We start from the raw sequence: 19,805 nt of genomic DNA on the forward strand, positions 1-19,805 counted from the left end.
GGATGAAGAGCCAGGTCCCGAAGGTTAGTGCTGTACCTGGGACCACCCAGGAGCCACGGGCCAGGACTCAGGGAGCCCTGGCTCCATCCCCAGCATGAGACTTTTCCAGGCCAAGCTGCTTCATGTACATTTCACACAGACAATGGAAGGCTGGCCCTAGGCGACTCCATGTCCCTACACTGCTTGGTGTCATAGTCCTAAATATGGTCTAGGATTAAAAAAGAAAGCTATGAAGACCAACAGATAAACAGATAATAAGCCCAGCCTGAGTTGGATCAAACTCAAGCTTCAAGTGGAAACATTTCTCTTTCCTGGTTCTGTTGTCCCCTAAGGGATGCCGGCTCAGTGACTCAGAGGGAGGAGCCCTCGTGCTCACCCCCAGGCGTGGGTTTCCAACACCTCCCATCCAGGGACCACAGCCCTATAGGCACAGAGTCTGGAGCTCTGAGTGCCCAGAAGATGCAGGAGGGTCAACGGACTCTTGCTGCCCTGAGCCTCCTTCCCCCTCCTCTCTTGGCTTCAGGCTCCCCTCAGACCCAAGAGAGGCAACAAAGGCATTTCTCATGGAAATCCACCCCACAGGCTCAGTCTTGCCAGAGCTGGAAAGGGTTTGCATTTGTTTCTATCTACAAATCGCATTCAGAACCTCTGGTAAACTGAAAACAGACTCTTCCATTCTTTAGTAGTATTTGTTTTTGGCCCATGCAGCACCACCCTTCCCATTTAAGACTTTTTATTTCTTTTTTCCACTTAAAGTCATAATGAATTTAGTAGCCATGAGTCATCGGTTTTGCCTCGATGCCAACTTCCTCTGATTTGTGCTTTTCTGGTCTGATTTCCTCTCTTCGCTGACTTTAGGAATCTCCAATCCATGGTGTCTGAAATCGAGATGGACCCAGTGTTTGTGGTCTGTGTCTCCCACACACTGGGCTGGCGGTTCCAGGGCGGGCGGTCATGTCCCTGGCTCCGTGGCTCCTGTCACAGAGGTCTCAGCACTTGCTGGAGTAGGAGCGACCACTATGCGGGCTGAGGGAGTGGGGGTGCCCTCGTGGGAGCCCAAGCCACCCCAGCACCGGGCCTGGACCAGAGTAAAGCTTGAGTTGACAATTGGGGTAGAAGAAAAAAATGACAGAAACTCTTCCTTCTTAAAGGAGCTTGGATGGAAACCAGTATTTAGCAAGATAATCCTAGTACTACAATTATGTCTCTGAACTTTAAAATTCAAGGTAACATTTTAGGCTCTCTTTTTAATAATTTCTCCCAAACTCTTTGGGAAAAGAGGGCTGGTTGCCAGAATATAAGTGGTAGGCAACAGAGTGGCCCGTCTTTGGAATCAGAACAGGTTTGGAGTCAAATCTTCCTTGTGTCAGTTCCCATGGGAATGACCTCAGGCATGTCATCAGGCTTTCTCAGCAGATTTCCTCACCCTTAAAAGGAGGGGCCACTGCCTCCCTCTGTAGGAGGTGAGGACAAAGTAAGACTAAGTATTTAACGCACCTGGTCTAACGGTGGCTTGTATTTGTCATTATTTGGTTGTTAGACTTTCTGAATGATTCCGGTCATTGATAGCAGGGACAATCTTCTGAACTTCTTATTCTCCAAGGCCCAATTAGGACAAGACAGATCATAAGCTCAACAGGTAGAGTGACAGACACGTTCCGAATAAAGTCTCAAAAAACAGTCCTATAGATGGGTCTCACATATCCTGTCTCCCTTCTCCTCTGTGGGGTACTTATAAATACGGTGGTCAATTAGGAAGTTAATAATTACTTATAGATAGCTAAAGGGTAAATTATTCATATAACATTTCCTACATTTTATACAGTGTTGACACATTTCTGAACAGCATATAGACGTCAGTAGCATTACAAGGCCTGGGATGGAATCTCCCTACTCAAAGTGTGGTAGGAAAAAGCGGCACCACATGCCCTGGGAGCCTGTGAGAAATGGAGTCTCATGCCCCACCCCAGCCCTGCTGAGGCAGAGTCTGCATTCCCCGGTGATTTGCAAGCACACTGAAATTTGAGAGGCTCTGCCCACTCCTTGGTCACTCAGAGGAGACAGGCTATGGGATGGGACATGTGCTGGCTGGGGACTTGGGAGACCGGGATTCTGATGATTGCTACTCAGCCCCTGCCACTTCTGCTTAGCTGAGCACCACTGGGCAATCACATCGCTTTACATGCTTCTTCCTTCCATCTGCCTGTTAAATCAGGAACTGTGAAGGGTCAGAGGTTTTATCTGACCTGTCAGTTAACCAGTTAGCCTGCCACAGTGTGTGTGTGTGTGTGCACACGTGCATGTGGGCGTGCACGCCCCCCCCCCCACAAGACACAGAACTCTGGGATAATTCCACAGCTAACATAATACTCAACGGTGAAAGACTGAAAGCTTTCCTGTTAAGATCAGAAGCAAGACAAGGATGCCCACTCTCAAAACTCCTATTCAACAGTACTGGAAGTCCTAGCCAGAGCAATTAGTCACAAAACAGAAATAACAGGCATATAAGTCAGCAAGGATGTTTATAGATGATATGATCTTAGGAAATCCTAAAGGCTCCACCAAAAGCTGTTAGAACTAATAAACAAATTCAGTAAAGTTGCAAGATACAAAACCAACACGCAGGAATCGATTACCTTTCTAGACACAAACCGCAAACTAGCTGAAAAAGAAATTTTAAAAAATACAATAGCATCATAAATAATAAAATACTTAGGAATAAATTTAACCAAGGAGGTTAAAGATCTATACACCGAAAACTATAAAAAGTTGATGAAAGAAATTGAAGAAGACACAAATAAATGGAAAGATAGCCTGTGTTCATGGACTGGAAGAATTAATACTGTTAAAATGTTCAGACTACTCAGAGCGATCACAGATTCAATGCAATCCTTAATCAAAATTCCAATGGCATTTTTCACAGAAACAGAAAAAAATAATCCTAAACTTGGTTTGGACCCACAAAGACCCCAAATAGTCGAAGTAATCCTGAGAAAGAAGAACAAAGCTGGAGACGTCTCACTTCCCGACTTCAAACTATATTACAAAGCTACTGTAATCAGCACAGTATGGTACTGACATAAAAACATACAGACCAATGGGACGGAATCAAGAGTCCAGAAATCCGCCCCTTCCCACACACTTAAAATGCTGGGGAGAAAACTTAGACTTAGCCCAAGGGATAGGCAAAAAAGACAATGAAGAGCTTTGGTGGACTAACACTCTATTTGTTTTGCCTTATTTTTCAGAGCTTCAGGGAAATGAAATACAAAGAGATGATGTACAGAGTGGCAGATTCTGGGGTCAAGAAATTGGAACAGAGACACTGGTGTATAATCCCACTGATCTACGAATGTTCTTTAGAAACCTGACCTGCCAGTAAGTCCAGGTAAATGGGTATCATCACCACACTCCTAGGTTCAAATTACTGGCAACTCAGGAGGAACATATCTTGCCCGAAGATAGGAGTCTTGGGCCATGACCCACATTCCTGGGCAGGCACGCCCCGGCACGCCTTGACGCCACCTTGGTGAGATGCACCTCCACATGGAGCCCTTGTGCCAAAGTGCATGAGAGAGGGAAGCGATGCAGAGAGGAAGAGCCAGGGGAGAGAGAGAGCCAGCCCAGCCCTCCCTCCAGCATCAGCAATCTCATCACTTCCTCTACCTTTTTCAAAATGCTCATCTACACCGTTCCCCCTGACTCAGACTCCCCCTATTTCTGCTTATCACATTTCTGTATGTGCTTCTAGCTTCAAAGAATGTCACCTCTTCCATGTTAATTGAACAGCATGTTAATTAACAGCATTCAGGTTGTTAACTGTCCTAGTTTTTCTGTCAACCTGCAGAATTATCCACTACTGCAGGGAAGCAACCACCCTTTCCCTGCAAAGTGGGGAGGTTTCAAAGCTCAGAAATATTCCATCATGTCCTCTTCCTACGGAATCCGAGGGTGCCGAAAGCTAATCTCAGCTGCAGAGGTCAAGCTGTTCTGGAGGTAGGGATGTTGTTAAATCAACAGAATGAATTAGTACTTCTAGAACCAAACTTCAACTTCATGCTCAACTGCCATCTTGCAAAGTGGGCGCCCACATCAGAACTTCGTATTTCTACTCTGTCATCTTAGCTGTCCTTCCCTTCATTTCCCACCTCCCACGACACCCCCCAAAAAAGAAAACAGCAATTACTTCTCTAAATTTAGTTAGACTGGCCGAAGATGCTCTAGATCCCATTGTCATCGTGCCACGAGAACCTGCTCTACAAAGGAACACGTAACAGATGCAACTTACCATCTTCGCGCACCAGTTTTCAGCTTTCGTCCTGACATATATATTCAAAATTATCTAGAATAAAAAGTTAGGGTGGCAGTCCAGCTTTTGGCCAAATTCTTGGACCACCCCAGACACACTTTTTTCTCCAGTGCTATGCAGTTCTCCCAGAGAAGGCTGTACTTTGTAGAAAGCCAGGGAGGCCACAGACAGCCGCCTTTCAGCCAGGACACCAAACAGCCCACCATTGTGCCTTATTTGCAAAAGCCTTAATCTCAGGCTTGACCATAAATTCTTGAAGCAATTTCCATGAAGATCCTATTCTGGCTTCCTCTCAGCAGAAAACCCATCTTGGCAGCGACTCCATGTCAACAGTGCCTGGTATCTTGGCGACCAGCAGGGGACTAAGTGAGCTCAGACCCACTCGTGGGCTCACGGGAACAGTCTGAGCAGCCCTGTCCTGTGATGGTGACACAGTGTTGATCTCCACGTCCTCTCTCCTCCCTGTGAACGCCTCAAGCCCATTCATTCTGAGAGGGCTGAGAACATTCCCCTGAGCTGTCCTCCATGTGCAGTTTTCCTAGGGGATGAGGGACCCTCGAGGCCCTCCTGCTTTGTTTTTCTTCCCAGGACTGCTGACTCCACCTGCTATAGCTCCACACACAACACGGTGCAAATCGCCTGGCGCCCCCCACTTGAGAAGAGGGGTTTTGTCTTGTTCACTAACGTGCTCCAACCATGGGGAAGGGCACCTGGCACATAGTAGGTACTTACAGGTGTCGAGTGAATAAATGAGCGGCCCCCAGCGGGAAAGTGGACTACTTGGATGCGTGTGCACTGGGATATCAGCTCACGGCTGCCATTTTGAAAAATGACTGGGGCACAAAAACTCTGTCTCATAGAAATCTACTAGAAGACTGGGGGACGGTGCCATTCTAGTAATTTAGCCAGTGTCCTTTGGTTAGTTCTGACGGTGCTGTAGGGATTAACCTTTCAGATTTGGTCTTATTCACAAATCCCACAGGTTTTATTCTAAATGTGTATGACCACGACTTGTGTCAACTTCTGGGTCCAAAGACACAAGCTCTGGGGACTGGATGTGGCTTTAAGAGGGGGCTCTATTGACAGCCCTTGGGACCAGCTGGGTGCTGGTCCTCACTCAGACCCTGGGCCTAGCTCTGACCTCCTGCCACCAGCCTCGTTGGCCTAGGACCCTGCTGCCTGTGCTGTGGTCCCTGAACTTGTTCTCCAGCTCTAGGCTGAGGTTCTGACCTCAGGCTCTGCCGGCTTCCCTGGACTTCCCTCCTCTTCTGTGTAGACCTGGACACCTGTTTGTCCATGTGGCTCTAGGGGACATCCTGGACCAGCTTCCGTCTGGCCCACGTGGCCTCGGGTACCGTCTTCTCAAAATCCACACTGCCGCAAACCCTCCGTCTGGGACCATCTCAGCAGTGCTTGAGTTAGGGAGAGTAGCATGATCCCGTTCTGACCAAGGAATTTGCTAGAGGGCTTCTGGCAAAGCTTTTCTGCTCCTAAAAAGAGACTCTACAAGAGATGTCTGTTTCTTCCTCTGGATAGCACGTGTCTGGATGTGAAGGCTGGACCTACTCTGGACAACCCACCGCCCACCTGCGGGGGACTCTACTCCAGGAGGAAGGCAGGGCAATGAGATGGGGCGTAGAAGAGCCCGGAGGACCCCTCTCACTTGCAGCCAACCCTACCCAGGCACTCTTCACAGGAGATCACCTGTGCTCTTGCTGCCCAATCCAGTCTGAGCTGGATTTGTTGCTGCTTGCAGGGGAAAGCATCCCACGAATGCCTCTCTCCCCAGCTCCCCCGAAGCATCCTGGTGTCCCCCATGTATCGCAGGCATGGCCCTCCTGAGGGCCCCTTGGCTTGTCCCTTCTCCACGTTCCCAGCTAAGAAAATGTGGGAGTTGGATTACGTCCTGGTTCCCAACCTTTCATGCATGGGGGCTATTTTTTTAAGCAAGACAACATTCACATATTACAAAATTCACCATTTTAACCATTTTGAAGTACAATTCAGTGGTTCTTTTGATACACTGACTATGTCATGCCATTACTCCTTCCTAATTTCAGAACACATTCACCATCCCCAAAAGAAAGCCCATACCCATTAAGCAGTCACTTCCTCTTGCCCCCTCCGCTCCCCAGCCCCTGGCCACCAGGAATCTGCTTCTGTCTCTTGGGATTTGCTTATTCTGGACATTTCATATAAATGGATGGAATCATAGAATCTGTGGCCTTTTGTGTCTGGCTTCTTTCAGTTAGCATCATGCTTTCAAGGTTCAGCCAATGTTGTAACATGTGTTAGCACTTTGTTCTTCTTTATGGCTGAATAATATTCCACAGTATGGATATGCCATGTTTTCTTTATCCATTCATCATTTGGTGGACATCTGGGTTGTTTCTACTTTTTGACTCTTGTAAATAATGATGTGATGAACCTTCATGTATAAGCTTCTGTTTGCACACCTGTTTTCAATTCTCTTGGGGTATACATACCCAGCGGGAGAACTGCTGGGTCATATGGTACAGCCATGTTTAACCTTCTGAGGAGCCACCATAGCAGTGAGGTCTATATGTTTTGTTTGTTCTTTAAAAAAATATTTTTATTGTGGTAAAAAAACATACATCATAAAATTTACCATCTTAGCCATTCTTAGGTATATAGTTCCATAGTGTTCAGTGTATCTACACTGCTGTGAAACAGATCTCCAGAACCTTTTCATCTTCCAGAACTAAAACTCTACACCCATCAAACAACTCCCTTTTTCCTCCTTCCCTCTGCCCCTGCAGCCCGCTGTCTTTACTATCTCTATGAATCTGACTGCTTTGGACACCTCGTGTAAGTGGAATCACACAGTTTTGTCTACGAATTTTTGTTTTTGTGACTGGCTTATTTCACTTAGCATTATGTCCTCAAGGTTCATTCATGTTGTAGTACGTGACAGGACTTTCGTCCTTTTTAAAGATTGCATAGTATTCCACTGTATGGATTTTGTTTATCCATTCATCCGTCGATGGACATTTGGGTTGCTTTCACTTGTTGGATATTGGGAGTAGTGCTGTTGTGAACCTGGGTGTGCAAATATCTCGAGACCCTGCTTTCAATTCTCTTGGAGATACACCCAGAAGTTGGCAGGGGCTTCTTTTTAACATAAAAAACTTTGGGGGTCTCTATCCTATAGATGTTTTGCTGTTGGTATCTAGACCCTTATAGATCTTTAGTAAAATCTGACAACTTCCCTAGATTAGGTGACCTATCGGGTCACGTCCAGCTCTAACTCTGATGATTTTCTGAGAATTTCCTGATGAGAACACCATCCCCATGACTCCAGTCCACATTCATTTTACATTAATGCCTGCAGCCCTGCCTTAGAGCTTGCACACATCTAAAAACCAAAGTAAATATCCTGCCTGGAGGGAGCTAAGGGCCCAACGGAAGATGTCCACAAGAATAAAGAATGTTCCTCCTCCACACTGACCTTACCTCATTGATCTCTTTCTCTAGCTAGGAAATAAGAAGTAATCAAGTTAATAAAGTTGATGAACTATTTTGCCTTTAAAGAATCAAAGTCTAAGCTGTTTATTACTGACTCACCGAAGTATTTTCTGAGTGCTAGGGATTTGAGACAGTTGAAGTCAACAGAGTTTATTTAAATAGAAGGTTTAAAAATTTTAGGCATAATTGTAATAAACTCAATAAAGGCCTCTTGTTTCCACGTAGTTATTCTTATATGTAGCCTTATTCTGTGAAGTTATTATTACATATTTCTATAAAATCCAAGCACTGCAGAGTTGATTTAAATTCCATTCATATGTTTATGTAATAAGAAAACACTCCTGATAAATATTGCAACCCTTGAGTAACACCATAAAAACAAAAGAGGCTGATCCAGTGCAGAAGCACAGAGCAGTGTCTGGGGGGAAAAACTGATGGCTCCATTTCCTTGCTTCCCTCCTTCCATCTGATAAAAAAGAGCTCTCCCAGCATGGAGGGGAGCGTGACAGTCTTGTAAGGAGGCTGGAGGCCTGTGCAGGGGGAGGGGGCAGGAACAGGGCGCTCAGAAGCTAATCCATCACACCTGGTTTCTGCATCCGCTAGAGAACCAGACGCGGTGTAAGCATCGCCTACAAGCCGATCACCAGCAGCACCAGGCGCTGGAGGAAAGCCGGGCCTTCAGCACTTTCCTCCTCATCCCCAAACTGAAGGAGTCCAGCCAAGCTCCTGTGACATATGGATGCCCATATGCTCCCTCCCTTGGCAGAGCAGGGAGCCTTTGATTCACTACCTGCCAGACTCAAGCGTTCCGCTGGTGCCCATCTACATGAAAAGAGGACTCAGAGACCCAGTTCCTGGCGATGCTAATACCCGTGAGTTCTAGGACACAAAGTGTCTGGGTCACACACATCGTGCTCTGTGTTCGTTGGGCGATTCTGGGAAAAACTTCCTAATGTACATAGCTGCCTTCTGATCAATCACCCTAACATGCACAAAGCTGCAGCCTTTGGAGGAAATGTTTCATTTATGCCACACATAACAGGAAAACTGGTACGGGGGCCACCCCTAACCCATCAGTGACAAAGGCCGTCCTTTGTGCTTAACACAGGGCCTCAGTGTTGTCAGGGAAATGAGATAAACATGTACATCTATTCTATTTATGTTTATTTTTTGTCTGAAAAAAACCCAAACAAAATGAATTAAGCTTTAGCACTATTTACTATGTGGCTGTTCTGCTTGTCTGTCTCGGGGCCTCACGGTCCTCAGGGCTCCGGAGGAAGGAGCGGGGGCACCTCCCACGTGCCCTGTGCCCCTTCAGCTGCTTCTAATGTCTTCCAATATACGGGACACTGGTTAACAGGGTAACGAATTCAATTCTCTCGTTTCAGCCTCGATACATCCACGCACCCAGAACTGTGCTCAAATGTATTAGGAATGAATTTAACCTAACTTTTACAAAATGGACTTAACGTGATGGCTTAAAAAGATCCTCACAAAAGAACTCCAGGGGCAGAACTACCCAACAAGCCCAAGTGGAGAGTAATAACAGAGAAGGGCTCACCCTTCTCCTAGTGTAAGTGCCTCAGGAACCACGTTACAGACACCAACGATCTAATCAGATGTGACAAGATGTGGCCCTCCCCCACAAACTCTGATATCACCAAGAAGGCCATTAGAAATTTAGATTTACATCCTGAATCACTAATGAGAAAGCTCACCTCAAGGGTATTTGGACCTTGAGATATTAGCTAACGTTAATACAAAGTCACAATGATTAGCAAGACATTGAACATATTGCTTATTTATCTAATACACGAATATTCATTTTGGATCCAGTCTATAATTTATGTAACAGTAGCATAGTACCCATGTATAAATTTAAAAATGAATATACACATACTGGGGGTGCAGGCCCAAAACAATTTTTAAATTGATGGGTTGTGTGACCAACGTTTGGGGCCCACATCCCTGGTACAGAGCATCGGCTCGGCTGGGTAGGCAATCTGCTGCAGTGCTCAACCCAGGCCACGCTGCATGCTGGCACGGAGACAAGAGACATTCGCCCTGTCATCGTCATGCTTAATAAATTATTATGCTGCCGTTATTGTTGGCATGTCCGTGAAGCTGGGCGCTGTCAATTGATGCCCGGTGGCATGAGGTGCTGTTGCTTACTACGGGTTGAACTGTGTCCCCCTAAAATTTTTAAGTTAAAGTCCTGACTCTCAGTACCCCAAAATGTGACCTTATTTGGAAATGGGGTTATTGCAGGTGTAATTAGTTAAAATGACTAGGATGGGTCCCTAATCCAATAGGACTGGTGTCCTCACAAAAGGGGGGACGCTGGGGGAATGCCACATGAAGATCACAGTCATGCTGCCACCAGCTAAGGAACTACCAGGTGCTGGGAGAGGCCTGGAATAGATCCGTCCCTACTGCTTCCGAGGGGGCACAGCCCTGCTGATGCCTTCCTCTCGAACGTCTGGCCTCTAGAACTGTGAGAGAATGTTTCTGTTTGTGGTACCTCGTTCGGGGAGCCCTAGGACCTGAACACACTGCTTCTTACAGGAGGCAGCCAGCCCAAAGGCGTTCTGCCTGCTCTAACCTGGGAGACGTGAGCGTGGGCTCTTCCGAGCCTCCATGGAGGGAGGGCGAGAAGAGGGCGGACATCAGGACAGGCTGCAGTCTGCAGGGATGTGGGGACTGGCCCCCGCTCCGCCAGCTTTCTGCTGCCCAAGCCGCCACCGGCAGAATGATCGCTTTCATCCCTCCCTTGCTGGTGTGCAAATGCGAGCCCTTCATCAATGCCCCATGCTGCCTGCAGGCTGAGAACACTGATCTACGAGTCTCATGTGGGCAAACCTGACAGAGAGAGGTGGCCGACGGCGCCTAGAGTCCCCCCATTTTCCTTACCAAGACAGTCAGGGCCGTTCCCCGCTGTTCCCGCCACCATGACATCGTGCCTCTCAGGCTTTCTATTCTAGGCTCTCACGGTGCCTTCAGAACTGGCTCTCCCTGGCGGAGGCATCTATCCGTAAGCAGGTGACAACCACTTAGCCCGTTCCCAAGGACATTCCATGTCATTTGATGCTCCACCACATCAACACTTGGCCTTGGGTCCAGGGCAGGGGTCTGTGGCCCACTGCACCCCAGCATCCGGGTGATGGGCCCCGCCCACCAACACAGGGCACGGGGACCAGAACAGGTGTTGGTAGCTGGTGGGCACTCAGCACCCCTAGCCCACCGGCATCTCCACACATCTCAGGGGAAAGGACACATCCCTTCTAAAAGGCGGCTGGCAACTAGCCTGGATAGAAAAGATGATCTTGGAAAGTAAGGATGATGTTGAAATTGGTTCATCACATGGTTTAACTAAAGTTCAAGCACATAGATAATGGCTTACAGAAAAAAAAAGGTATATAGATTGTGCCATCTCTTAACTCCAGAGTTTTAAATTTTTGTTTTTTTTTTTTAAGATTTTATTTATTTATTTGAGAGAGAGAGAATGAGAGACAGAGAGCACGAGCGGGAAGAGGGTCAGAGGGAGAAGCAGACTCCCCGCTGAGCAGGGAGCCCGGTACGGGACTCGATCCAGGGACTCCAGGATCATGACCTGAGCCGAAGGCAGCTGCTTAACCAACTGAGCCACCCAGGCGCCCAACTGTTTTTTGTTTTTTTTTTTTAAAGATTTTCTTTATTTATTTGACAGAGAGAGAGAGTACAATCAGGGGGGGCAGGAGAGGGAGAAGCAGCCTCCCTGCTGAGCAGGGAGCCCAACGTGGGGCTCGATCCCAGGACCGCAGGATCACGACCTGAGCCGAAGGCAGACGCCCAACCGACTGAGCCACCCAGGCGCCCCTTAAATTTTTATTTCTTAAGAATTCACTTCAAGTGAGAGAACCATTAAACATGGCCACAGGTTGTCATTTGGCATCTGTTGGGACTGAATTGCTGTCCCCCAAAAGGATAAGTAAAATCCTAACCCCAGTACTTCAGAACTGACCTTTCTAGGAAATAGGGCTTTTCTAGAAGTAATTGAATTAAAACGAAATCAGTAGGGTAAGCCCTGATCCAATGACTGATATCCCTACAAAAAGGGGCATCTTGGACCCAGAGACAGATATACGCAGAGAGAAGATGATGTCAACAGACACAGGGACAGCACCGTGGAGACAGATTGAGGTGAGTCATCTACGAGCCAAGGATCGCCAGCAAACCACCAGAAGCCTGGAGGGAGCGTGGAATGGGTCCTCCCTCATAGCCTCGGGGGAACCAACCTTGGTGACACCTCGGTCTTGGACTTTCAGCCTCCAGAACGGTGACGCACTACATTTGAGTTATTTTAGCCATCCAGTTTATGCTATTTGTCATGGTGGCCCTATAATAATACAGCATCCATACAGCAGTAGCTGTTTCAGGCCAGGGTTATCGGTGAATGCTGAAAGTAGCAGGTGCAGTCCTGACGAGAAGCAGGTGCACGCGGCAGGTCTGTGGTGGTCCACAGACATGCGCAGGGCAACGAGAAATTGGTCACTGATGTGTAGGTTCCCACAGGAGGTCAAACAAGATGGTGTTCTGCTTTCTTATTTCAGCTTTTATACTGCAACAAGTGTCCTTTCATGGTCTCCACTGTAAAGATACTCCTTGTTTAATTAATAAAGATACTAGGGGAGAAACTTGGAGACCATGCAAATACCTGTTTCTCCTGACTTTCACCCACTCTTCACAGCATCCATCAGTGGATCTTGTCTGCAACAGTTACTGAGCTGTTTGCCTGTTGGTGATATTCTATTTCTCTCTTTTTTAAAGATTTTATTTATTTGAGAGAGAGAGAGAACGAGTGGGGGGAAAGGGCAGAGGGAGAGGGAGAAGCAGATTCCCCACTGAGCAGGGAGCCTGATGTAGGGCTTGATCCCAGGACCCCGAGATCATGACCTGAGCTGAAGGCAGATGCTTAACCGACTGAGCCACCCAGGTGCCCCTCTAATTCTCTTTTATTAATTATTAATTACAATTCTTTTTAAAGAAAGATTTTATTTTTATTTATTTGACAGAGAGAGAGTGAGAGAGAGAACACAAGCAGACGAAGTGGCAGAGGGAGAGGGAGAAGCAGACTTCCCGCGGAGCAGGGAGCCCGATGTGGGGCTCCATCCCAGGACCCCAGGATCAGGACCTGAGCTGAAGGCAGATGCTTAGCCAACGGAGCCACCCAGGTGCCCCTATTAATTAAAATTCTTCTGCAAAGAGCTGTCCCTTCTCCTCATTCATACATTCAATTACTTATATCAGGATGCACTCATGAATGTTTATTTTACTCTATGGGTTATAATCCAATACTATCATTTTGTTGCAAATTGCTCCAGCTTTGGCCATTAGGAGCTCCTTTGGGTTGGCTTCTGTGTTGTTCTGACAAGCCCCATCCTTTATAGCACACTTCCTCATGTTCAGCACTACAAGGTGTTCCAGGCTCATCTAGGACTTTCCTGCCCCGGCCCTGGAATTTGCCACTTCTGCAAGGAACCCTGGTTCCCTTGAAGCGGGGGGTGGGGGTGGGGAGGGAAGTGTTTAGAAACAAAGATCTGGGCTCTAGGGATGCTCATGGTTACATGGGTGTCAGTCCTCACGGCTTTAGGCTCTGTCAGTGACCACAGCAAGGGAGTACAGGTATGCGCGCCAGCCCCCCGTCTACCTTTATCTCTGCACCTAGGTACACGTCTGCACGTACCTACTATCCATCTATCCGCCATTTAAAACCGAGTTCATGCAAATACCTCTGATTCCGATTCAACACCAAAAGCTCATTTCAGTCTTCCTCCTTTCTAGCTGTAAACTCTTTCTGACGGCGAGAAACTTGGCTCTCATTATCCACCACCCATTTACATATTTGTTCAACCCTACTATACACACAACGCAATTTCAGAATTGTTAACCCAAACCCCTGTAAGAAACACATCTGCTAACTGGAGTACAGCATTTTTGGACAGTTTTTGTCTTTTTTTTTTTTTTTTTTTTAAAGATTTTATTTATTTATTTGAGAGAGAGAGAATGAGAGAGAGCATATGAGAGGGGTTAGGGTCAGAGGGAGAAGCAGACTCTCCGCCAAGCAGGGAGCCCGATGCGGGACTCGATCCAGGGACTCCAGGATCATGACCTGAGCCGAAGGCAGTCGCTTAACCAACTGAGCCACCCAGGCACCCGTGGACAGTTTTTGTCTTTAGTCTTAAGAGTATCTGGTCAACATACTGTTTTCCAAAATTATTTGGGTAAGTTGTTTTCTCCCCCGGTCCTTACAGTGGGTTATAGTAATCACTTGTATTACAATTAAGTTCATTCGTTACTGTTCAGAGTCCATTTTGGGTCTCTCCCACATGCTGGATAATTTGAATTGTCTGTTTACTTCTTGGGTATGTGAGGTTCTTTTTTTTTTTTTTTTTTAAGATTTTATTTATTTATTTGACAGAGAGTGAGCTAGAGAGAGAGAGAGCACAGCCAGGGGAGGAGGGAGAGGGAGGAGCAGACTCTCTGCTGAGCAGGGAGCCCGATGTGGGGCTCCATCCCAGGACCCTGGGATCATGACCTGAGCTGAAGGCAGACACTTAACCGACTGAGCCACCCACATACCCCGGCAGGTGAGGTTCTAAGTCAGAGCTGAAAAGAGCCACACTCAAGAAGGGCTGTGCACTCTGCATCCTTGTCACCCCATCCCTATCTCCCCCTTCTTTCCACTGCTTTCCCACCAGCCCCAGTGCACACCATCTAGCAGCCACTCAGGAAAGTACTGGCTAATAATAACAAAGCCTATTCTTCTTCTTGGAGATGAAGAGCCACAGGTAACTAGTGCTCAGCTTGACAGGAATTCTTGGGTAACACTTTCAAATTTCTTGTACTTCCTTTTGTTCCTCCTTTTTAAAATATAGCATCTCAAAACAACTTGGCAGCCTAGGAAATTATTTGTAAATATCTGGAAAATTAAGTAGCAATAATATTTGCAGGAAAAAATAATTCTGAGTAAAAGTTGTTTTTTTTGTTTTGTCTCATAATAATGCTCTCGTTGCTCATTTTCTCTGTAATCAGGATTTGATTTTAGACTAATGAGGAAGGAAGCCACCAGAGATGAGTCAGTAAACGTAAAGCCAGTTATAAAAATCTGGGAAAGAAAGCAAAGAGTTTTGCAAATGTGGACCTAAGGAGGAAATTGGCATCTGAGACTCTACACTTATTTTTATATCCAGAGGACACTTGGATCAAAACATGAAAAATAATAAAACTTTAGGATTAGGGTAATGTGGATGGTGAAGTCACATGCCATGACATTTCCAAGAGAGTAATGAAATATTTGGCAAATTCTGCAAATAAGCAGGCCTTTTTATATGCCCAGTCCTCCGAAACCTTGTAAAATGATAATCATACCACCTACTGACAGCAAAGCTGCACAGGTAGACTCACAGGCTTGAGGAATATGGAAAAGGTTATGGGTGATCCAGAATCAACAAGTTTATTTGATAAATATTTAATTTTATTGATAAATATTTGATCTGGATTTACATTCTACACCTGTCAATATATTCTCTCTATTTTGTGTCACGTCAGGGGATTCTATAGCCTGTTAGGGGCATGAGTCTCCAAGTCAAGACAGAATCGGGGCTGAATCCTGGCCTGGCCACTAACTGGCTACATATCATTGGGCCAGATAACCTCCCTAAGCTTCGGTTTCTTCATCTCTATAATGGGCACAATGATACCAACCTGTAGGTGGCGTGAACTTTGAACCCGATGTGAAAAACTTAGTAAGTGCCTGGTACAAACCAAGTGCTCCCTTGGTAAACGCAGCCTCGGGGTTAACAGTGAGGACTCTGGGCTCCACTGGAATGCTGGCTCTGCCACTCATTTGCTGTGTGACCTTGGAAAAGTCACTGAACCTTTCTGAGCTGTTGAAGAGGGAGTAGTAATCTGGAATGGGGATAATAATTAATAACCAACTCTGAATGCGATGTCAGCGATGACAACAAATGGAGTAGGTACCAGGATCCAGTGATTTAATACGGACAGAGCACAGAGAACGGGACCAGATGTACCGCACTCTAGAATACTGTCAAGGACAGTTAGCTAGGATTATTCAGTCAGCCTACCGGATGGACGAGGAGGGCACCCTGGTGGGAGCCATTTCTTACACAAGAGTACCAGGCCTGGTGCCGGGGTCTGGAAGGAGACGTGCTGGCAATGTTTGTCGGCAGCTTCGGACTGCTCAGGGGCTTACCCCATCTGTCAATGGCGTGTCTAGTGGTCTAACCCACAGTGGTCAAGAGCAAAGCTGAAGTCAAGAACACAGGAGCTGACACACTCGTAAGGAACACATTACAGCAACTTGGCTGCAGGGAAAAAAACACAAACCCTTGCTCACGGGTTATGCAAACCCTACTCTGCAGTCAGCCCGCTTCAAAATTCTGGGTTCCACAGAGAACAAATCTTTGAGGTGAGTAAGATGCTAAAATCTAGAGTGCTGGGCTTGCTCCTTTGTCTTGCAATCATTCATCTTCTGGCGTATTTATTCAAATTGCATGTCTTTGATAAAGGTTGTATTTCACCTCATGAAAAAAAATCAATAGAAAGAAAATGAGTGGGCTGTTTTGTCTTTATTTCTAAACATGCTAATAAATGATCTACTCTCACTGTACTGACACTGTGTTTCACAGGGAAACAGCTCTTTGTACCTTACTCTACTTCAAGTCACACAGAAGAGCATGTTCTATTAACTCCCCAGGCAAGGCTTTCTCTCCCACCTTCTTTCTCCCGACGGAACAACGGGATCCACAGACGGGACCTCCCAGGTTCTCTAGTAGAGGGAGTGAGTGACACAGGCCCACACCCTCTTATACTTGATACTGAGTTCAAGAATTTTCTAAAAACGGAAAGTTTCCTTATACCCTGTATGGAGGCAAAAGTCAACCTGAACTGACCCACGCCTGTAAATGTAAAGAACTTACCTCCCTTGGTGTGAATATCATACACGGATTCGGATATGATGCCCAAGGCCCTGCCATGGGCGCTGTATGGAACGTGTGCTGCTTTATTCTCATAAAACCCCCCAAAATGTCTCAATTCTGAAACAAACTGGGCCCCAAGATACAGGACTGTGGACCTCTAGGAGAGTTACAGATGCTGTTCTGTTCCAAACACAGCTGTGTGAAAAAAGCCAGTGAGAAAAGTAATTCTAGAATTTTCTTTCAACTGCCACCTTCTTTTAAAACCAGAACTTGGGGACGCCTGGGTGGCTCAGTTGGTTAAGCGACTGCCTTCGGCTCAGGTCATGATCCTGGAGTCCCGGGATCGAGTCCCGCATCAGGCTCCCTGCTTGGCGGGGAGTCTACTTCTCCCTCTGACCCTACCCCCTCTTGTGCTCTCTCAAATAAATAAATAAAATAAAATCTTTAAAAAAAATAAAAATAAAATAAAACCAGAACTTGGGCCCAACTACCACGTTGCGGATCTCATGATTTTAAACAGGCAATAATCACTCAGAAAAGACTTTGCCCCCAATTGTGTTTGCCCCTCAGGTGACCGCACCATAACTTACACTCTACAAGGTTCTACAGAAAACGCTCAGTGGTACATACATACAGGGACACACATGTCCTTTTAGGGGACGCATGCTCTCGGGAGCTACTCTTCCAGAGGGAGAAATAAATGGAATAAATAAATAAATATTTATAAATAATTATATTTATATATAATATTTATAACTCGCCCTGCGAGTTAATGGATCAGGAATTTAAACCTGGGTCCAACAGGGCGCATGGCGTGAGCAAGTTTATGGCCTCTGTGGACTTTAGTTTCCCATGCGAAAATCGGCAGACACCACCACCTACTACTCAGGGCTATTGGACTGAAACAAAATAATGCCCCCGGTCCACAGAGACACAGGTTAGCTGTTTTCCACACCCTTCTGGCACTTAGCTTCCTCCTCTGGCGGAGACACTCTCCGGGGACAAGGTGCAAGGCAGAAAGCTCGGTGGACACTTTCTCCCACGCGGGCAAGCTCAGACAGAGGGCTGTGGATATGTAAGGTGTATGCATTTGTAGCGCATGTTTACCTATGACGGGGTGGCAGGAAATGGATTTGTACGGAGGTTCTGGACCCAAACCCAGCATCAGAAGGTCCGAGGACAACAGGGAGTAAACAAAGCTGGGGGTACTTCCAGTAGATGAGCTGTTGGGGACGAGGGGAGATGTCACTTAAGGACACCTGCGCTCTCATAAGGCCATGGCCTTGCTGGTTTGGATTTGGCTGTGGAATGGAAGAGTCCAGATGTGTGTGGACAGCTTTAAATCAGTAGTTCCCTCTCTCGGCTGCAAGATGCCAGGCCCACCCCAGAGAATCAACTAGAATGGTATGTTCGAAGGTCTCAAGGTGATTTCAGTATTGTCACGGAAGACGAGGCCACTGAACACAGATGGACGGCAGGTGCTCCAGCTGCCCGGCTTCTCCCGTCGTGGGGGTGGTGGTTACAGAGCCTCACTCATTAGGAAAGGAAAAACACACAGCGCAGGGCCTCACGCAGCGAGGGGTTATCAGAAGCCCGGAGCAGAGAACAAACGCGTTAACGTTTAACCAAGTCACGGCTGCCCGCGGAACAAGCCCGACACCCGCCGGCATTCTCACCTGGGGCTCTCCCATTCCTGGTCGTCCTTGTCTTTCTCTTCTTTGGTGTCTCCCGAATGCGGGTGTTTCTGCACGATGCGCATTCCACCAGCTTTCACTAAAATGAAAACAGAAGGGGGTGTGATCAACCTGGCAGTGGACCAGGGGAACTAGCTCGAAAGCTTTCAGCAGCCCCACAGCCGCGAGCTAGTCCAGATAACCTGGCATCAACAAGGATGAACCACAGAGGTTCCTGCTCTTCCGGGGCATTCGGTAGGACGTGGCAGTGGACGCGATCTTTTACTCCAGACCCACGTAGAAACCTTCCAAGGCTGCTTGCTTTAGGTCCCTGATGCAACCGGGTCCCCCTTAGTCCCTGCCCTGTGACATTTTCTCAAACACCGATGATGCTTTTGATGGGGTGATACAGCCCCGGGGCACACAGGACAGTCCCAGAGCCCACTCAGGCAGCAGCCAGTGACATCTGTGGTAGCCTTTCCCAAACTGTGTTGGGAAGCCTCGGTGCTGGCACGTGTTAACTTTTAAAAATGCCCTTACTGACATATAATTCACATACAGTACGAGTCACCCATGTAGAGAGTGCAATGCAACAGTTTTGAATGTACTCAGGGCTGGGTAACCGTCGCCACAGTCAGTTCAAGCCCACGGTCATGACCCCAGACAGAAACCCCAACCCCGTGAAGGGTCACTCCCCAACCCCCTCCCCCAGCTCACAGCAACCCCTCTTCCGGGCTTGCCTGTTCTGCGTACTTGACCCCCTTCTTTCACGCGCATGTTTCCAAGGTTTACCCAGGCGGCAGCCCGGGTCAGGCCTTCGTTCCTTTTTTATGGCTGAATGATATTCTACTGCACGGACAGACCATATTTTATTTATCCCTTCATCTGTGGGTGGACACTTAGGCTGTTTCCACGTTCTGACTATCACGCATAAGGCAGCTGTGAACAACTTGTGTACAAGTTTTTATGTGGATACATGGACGTATACCTTCAGTTCCTTGGGTATACACTAGGAGTGGGAGAGCTGGGTTACACGGTAACTCTCTGTATATCCTTTTGAGGAGCTGCCAAATGGCTTTCAAAGCCACGGCACCATTTTGCATTCCAACCAGTCGGAGCGTTCCAATTTCTCCCCATGCTTGCCAACGTGTACTATTGTGTAATAAGTTATGGCCATCGCAGTGGGAGTGAAATGTTATCTTATTGTGGTTTGATGTGTTTCCTCAATGGCTAATATGTTAATACTGCTCTGCAAGAAAACAAACCAAATCCACGCCCCCCCATGCCCAAATGGGGATTCCAGGATCTTAGTGTGGGAAATGTGGGGTTGAACACATTAAGTGGGTTTCCCTAAGA

General features: G+C 47.0%; 1 protein-coding gene across 1 annotated transcript in view; it reads right to left on the reverse strand.

Moving 5' to 3' along the window:
- DAP (death associated protein) overlaps positions 1 to 19,805 on the reverse strand; it is a 66,654-nt gene that overhangs the window by 37,309 nt on the left and 9,540 nt on the right. Inside the window, exon 2 of the mRNA XM_032415246.1 lies at positions 18,453 to 18,549. Within this exon, the coding sequence (XP_032271137.1) occupies positions 18,453 to 18,549 (97 nt within the window). The remainder of the gene's footprint in view (positions 1 to 18,452; positions 18,550 to 19,805) is intronic.

The sequence above is a fragment of the Phoca vitulina genome, unplaced genomic scaffold (assembly GCF_004348235.1).
Source record: "Phoca vitulina isolate PV1807 unplaced genomic scaffold, GSC_HSeal_1.0 scaffold17, whole genome shotgun sequence".
Taxonomy (NCBI): domain Eukaryota; kingdom Metazoa; phylum Chordata; class Mammalia; order Carnivora; family Phocidae; genus Phoca; species Phoca vitulina.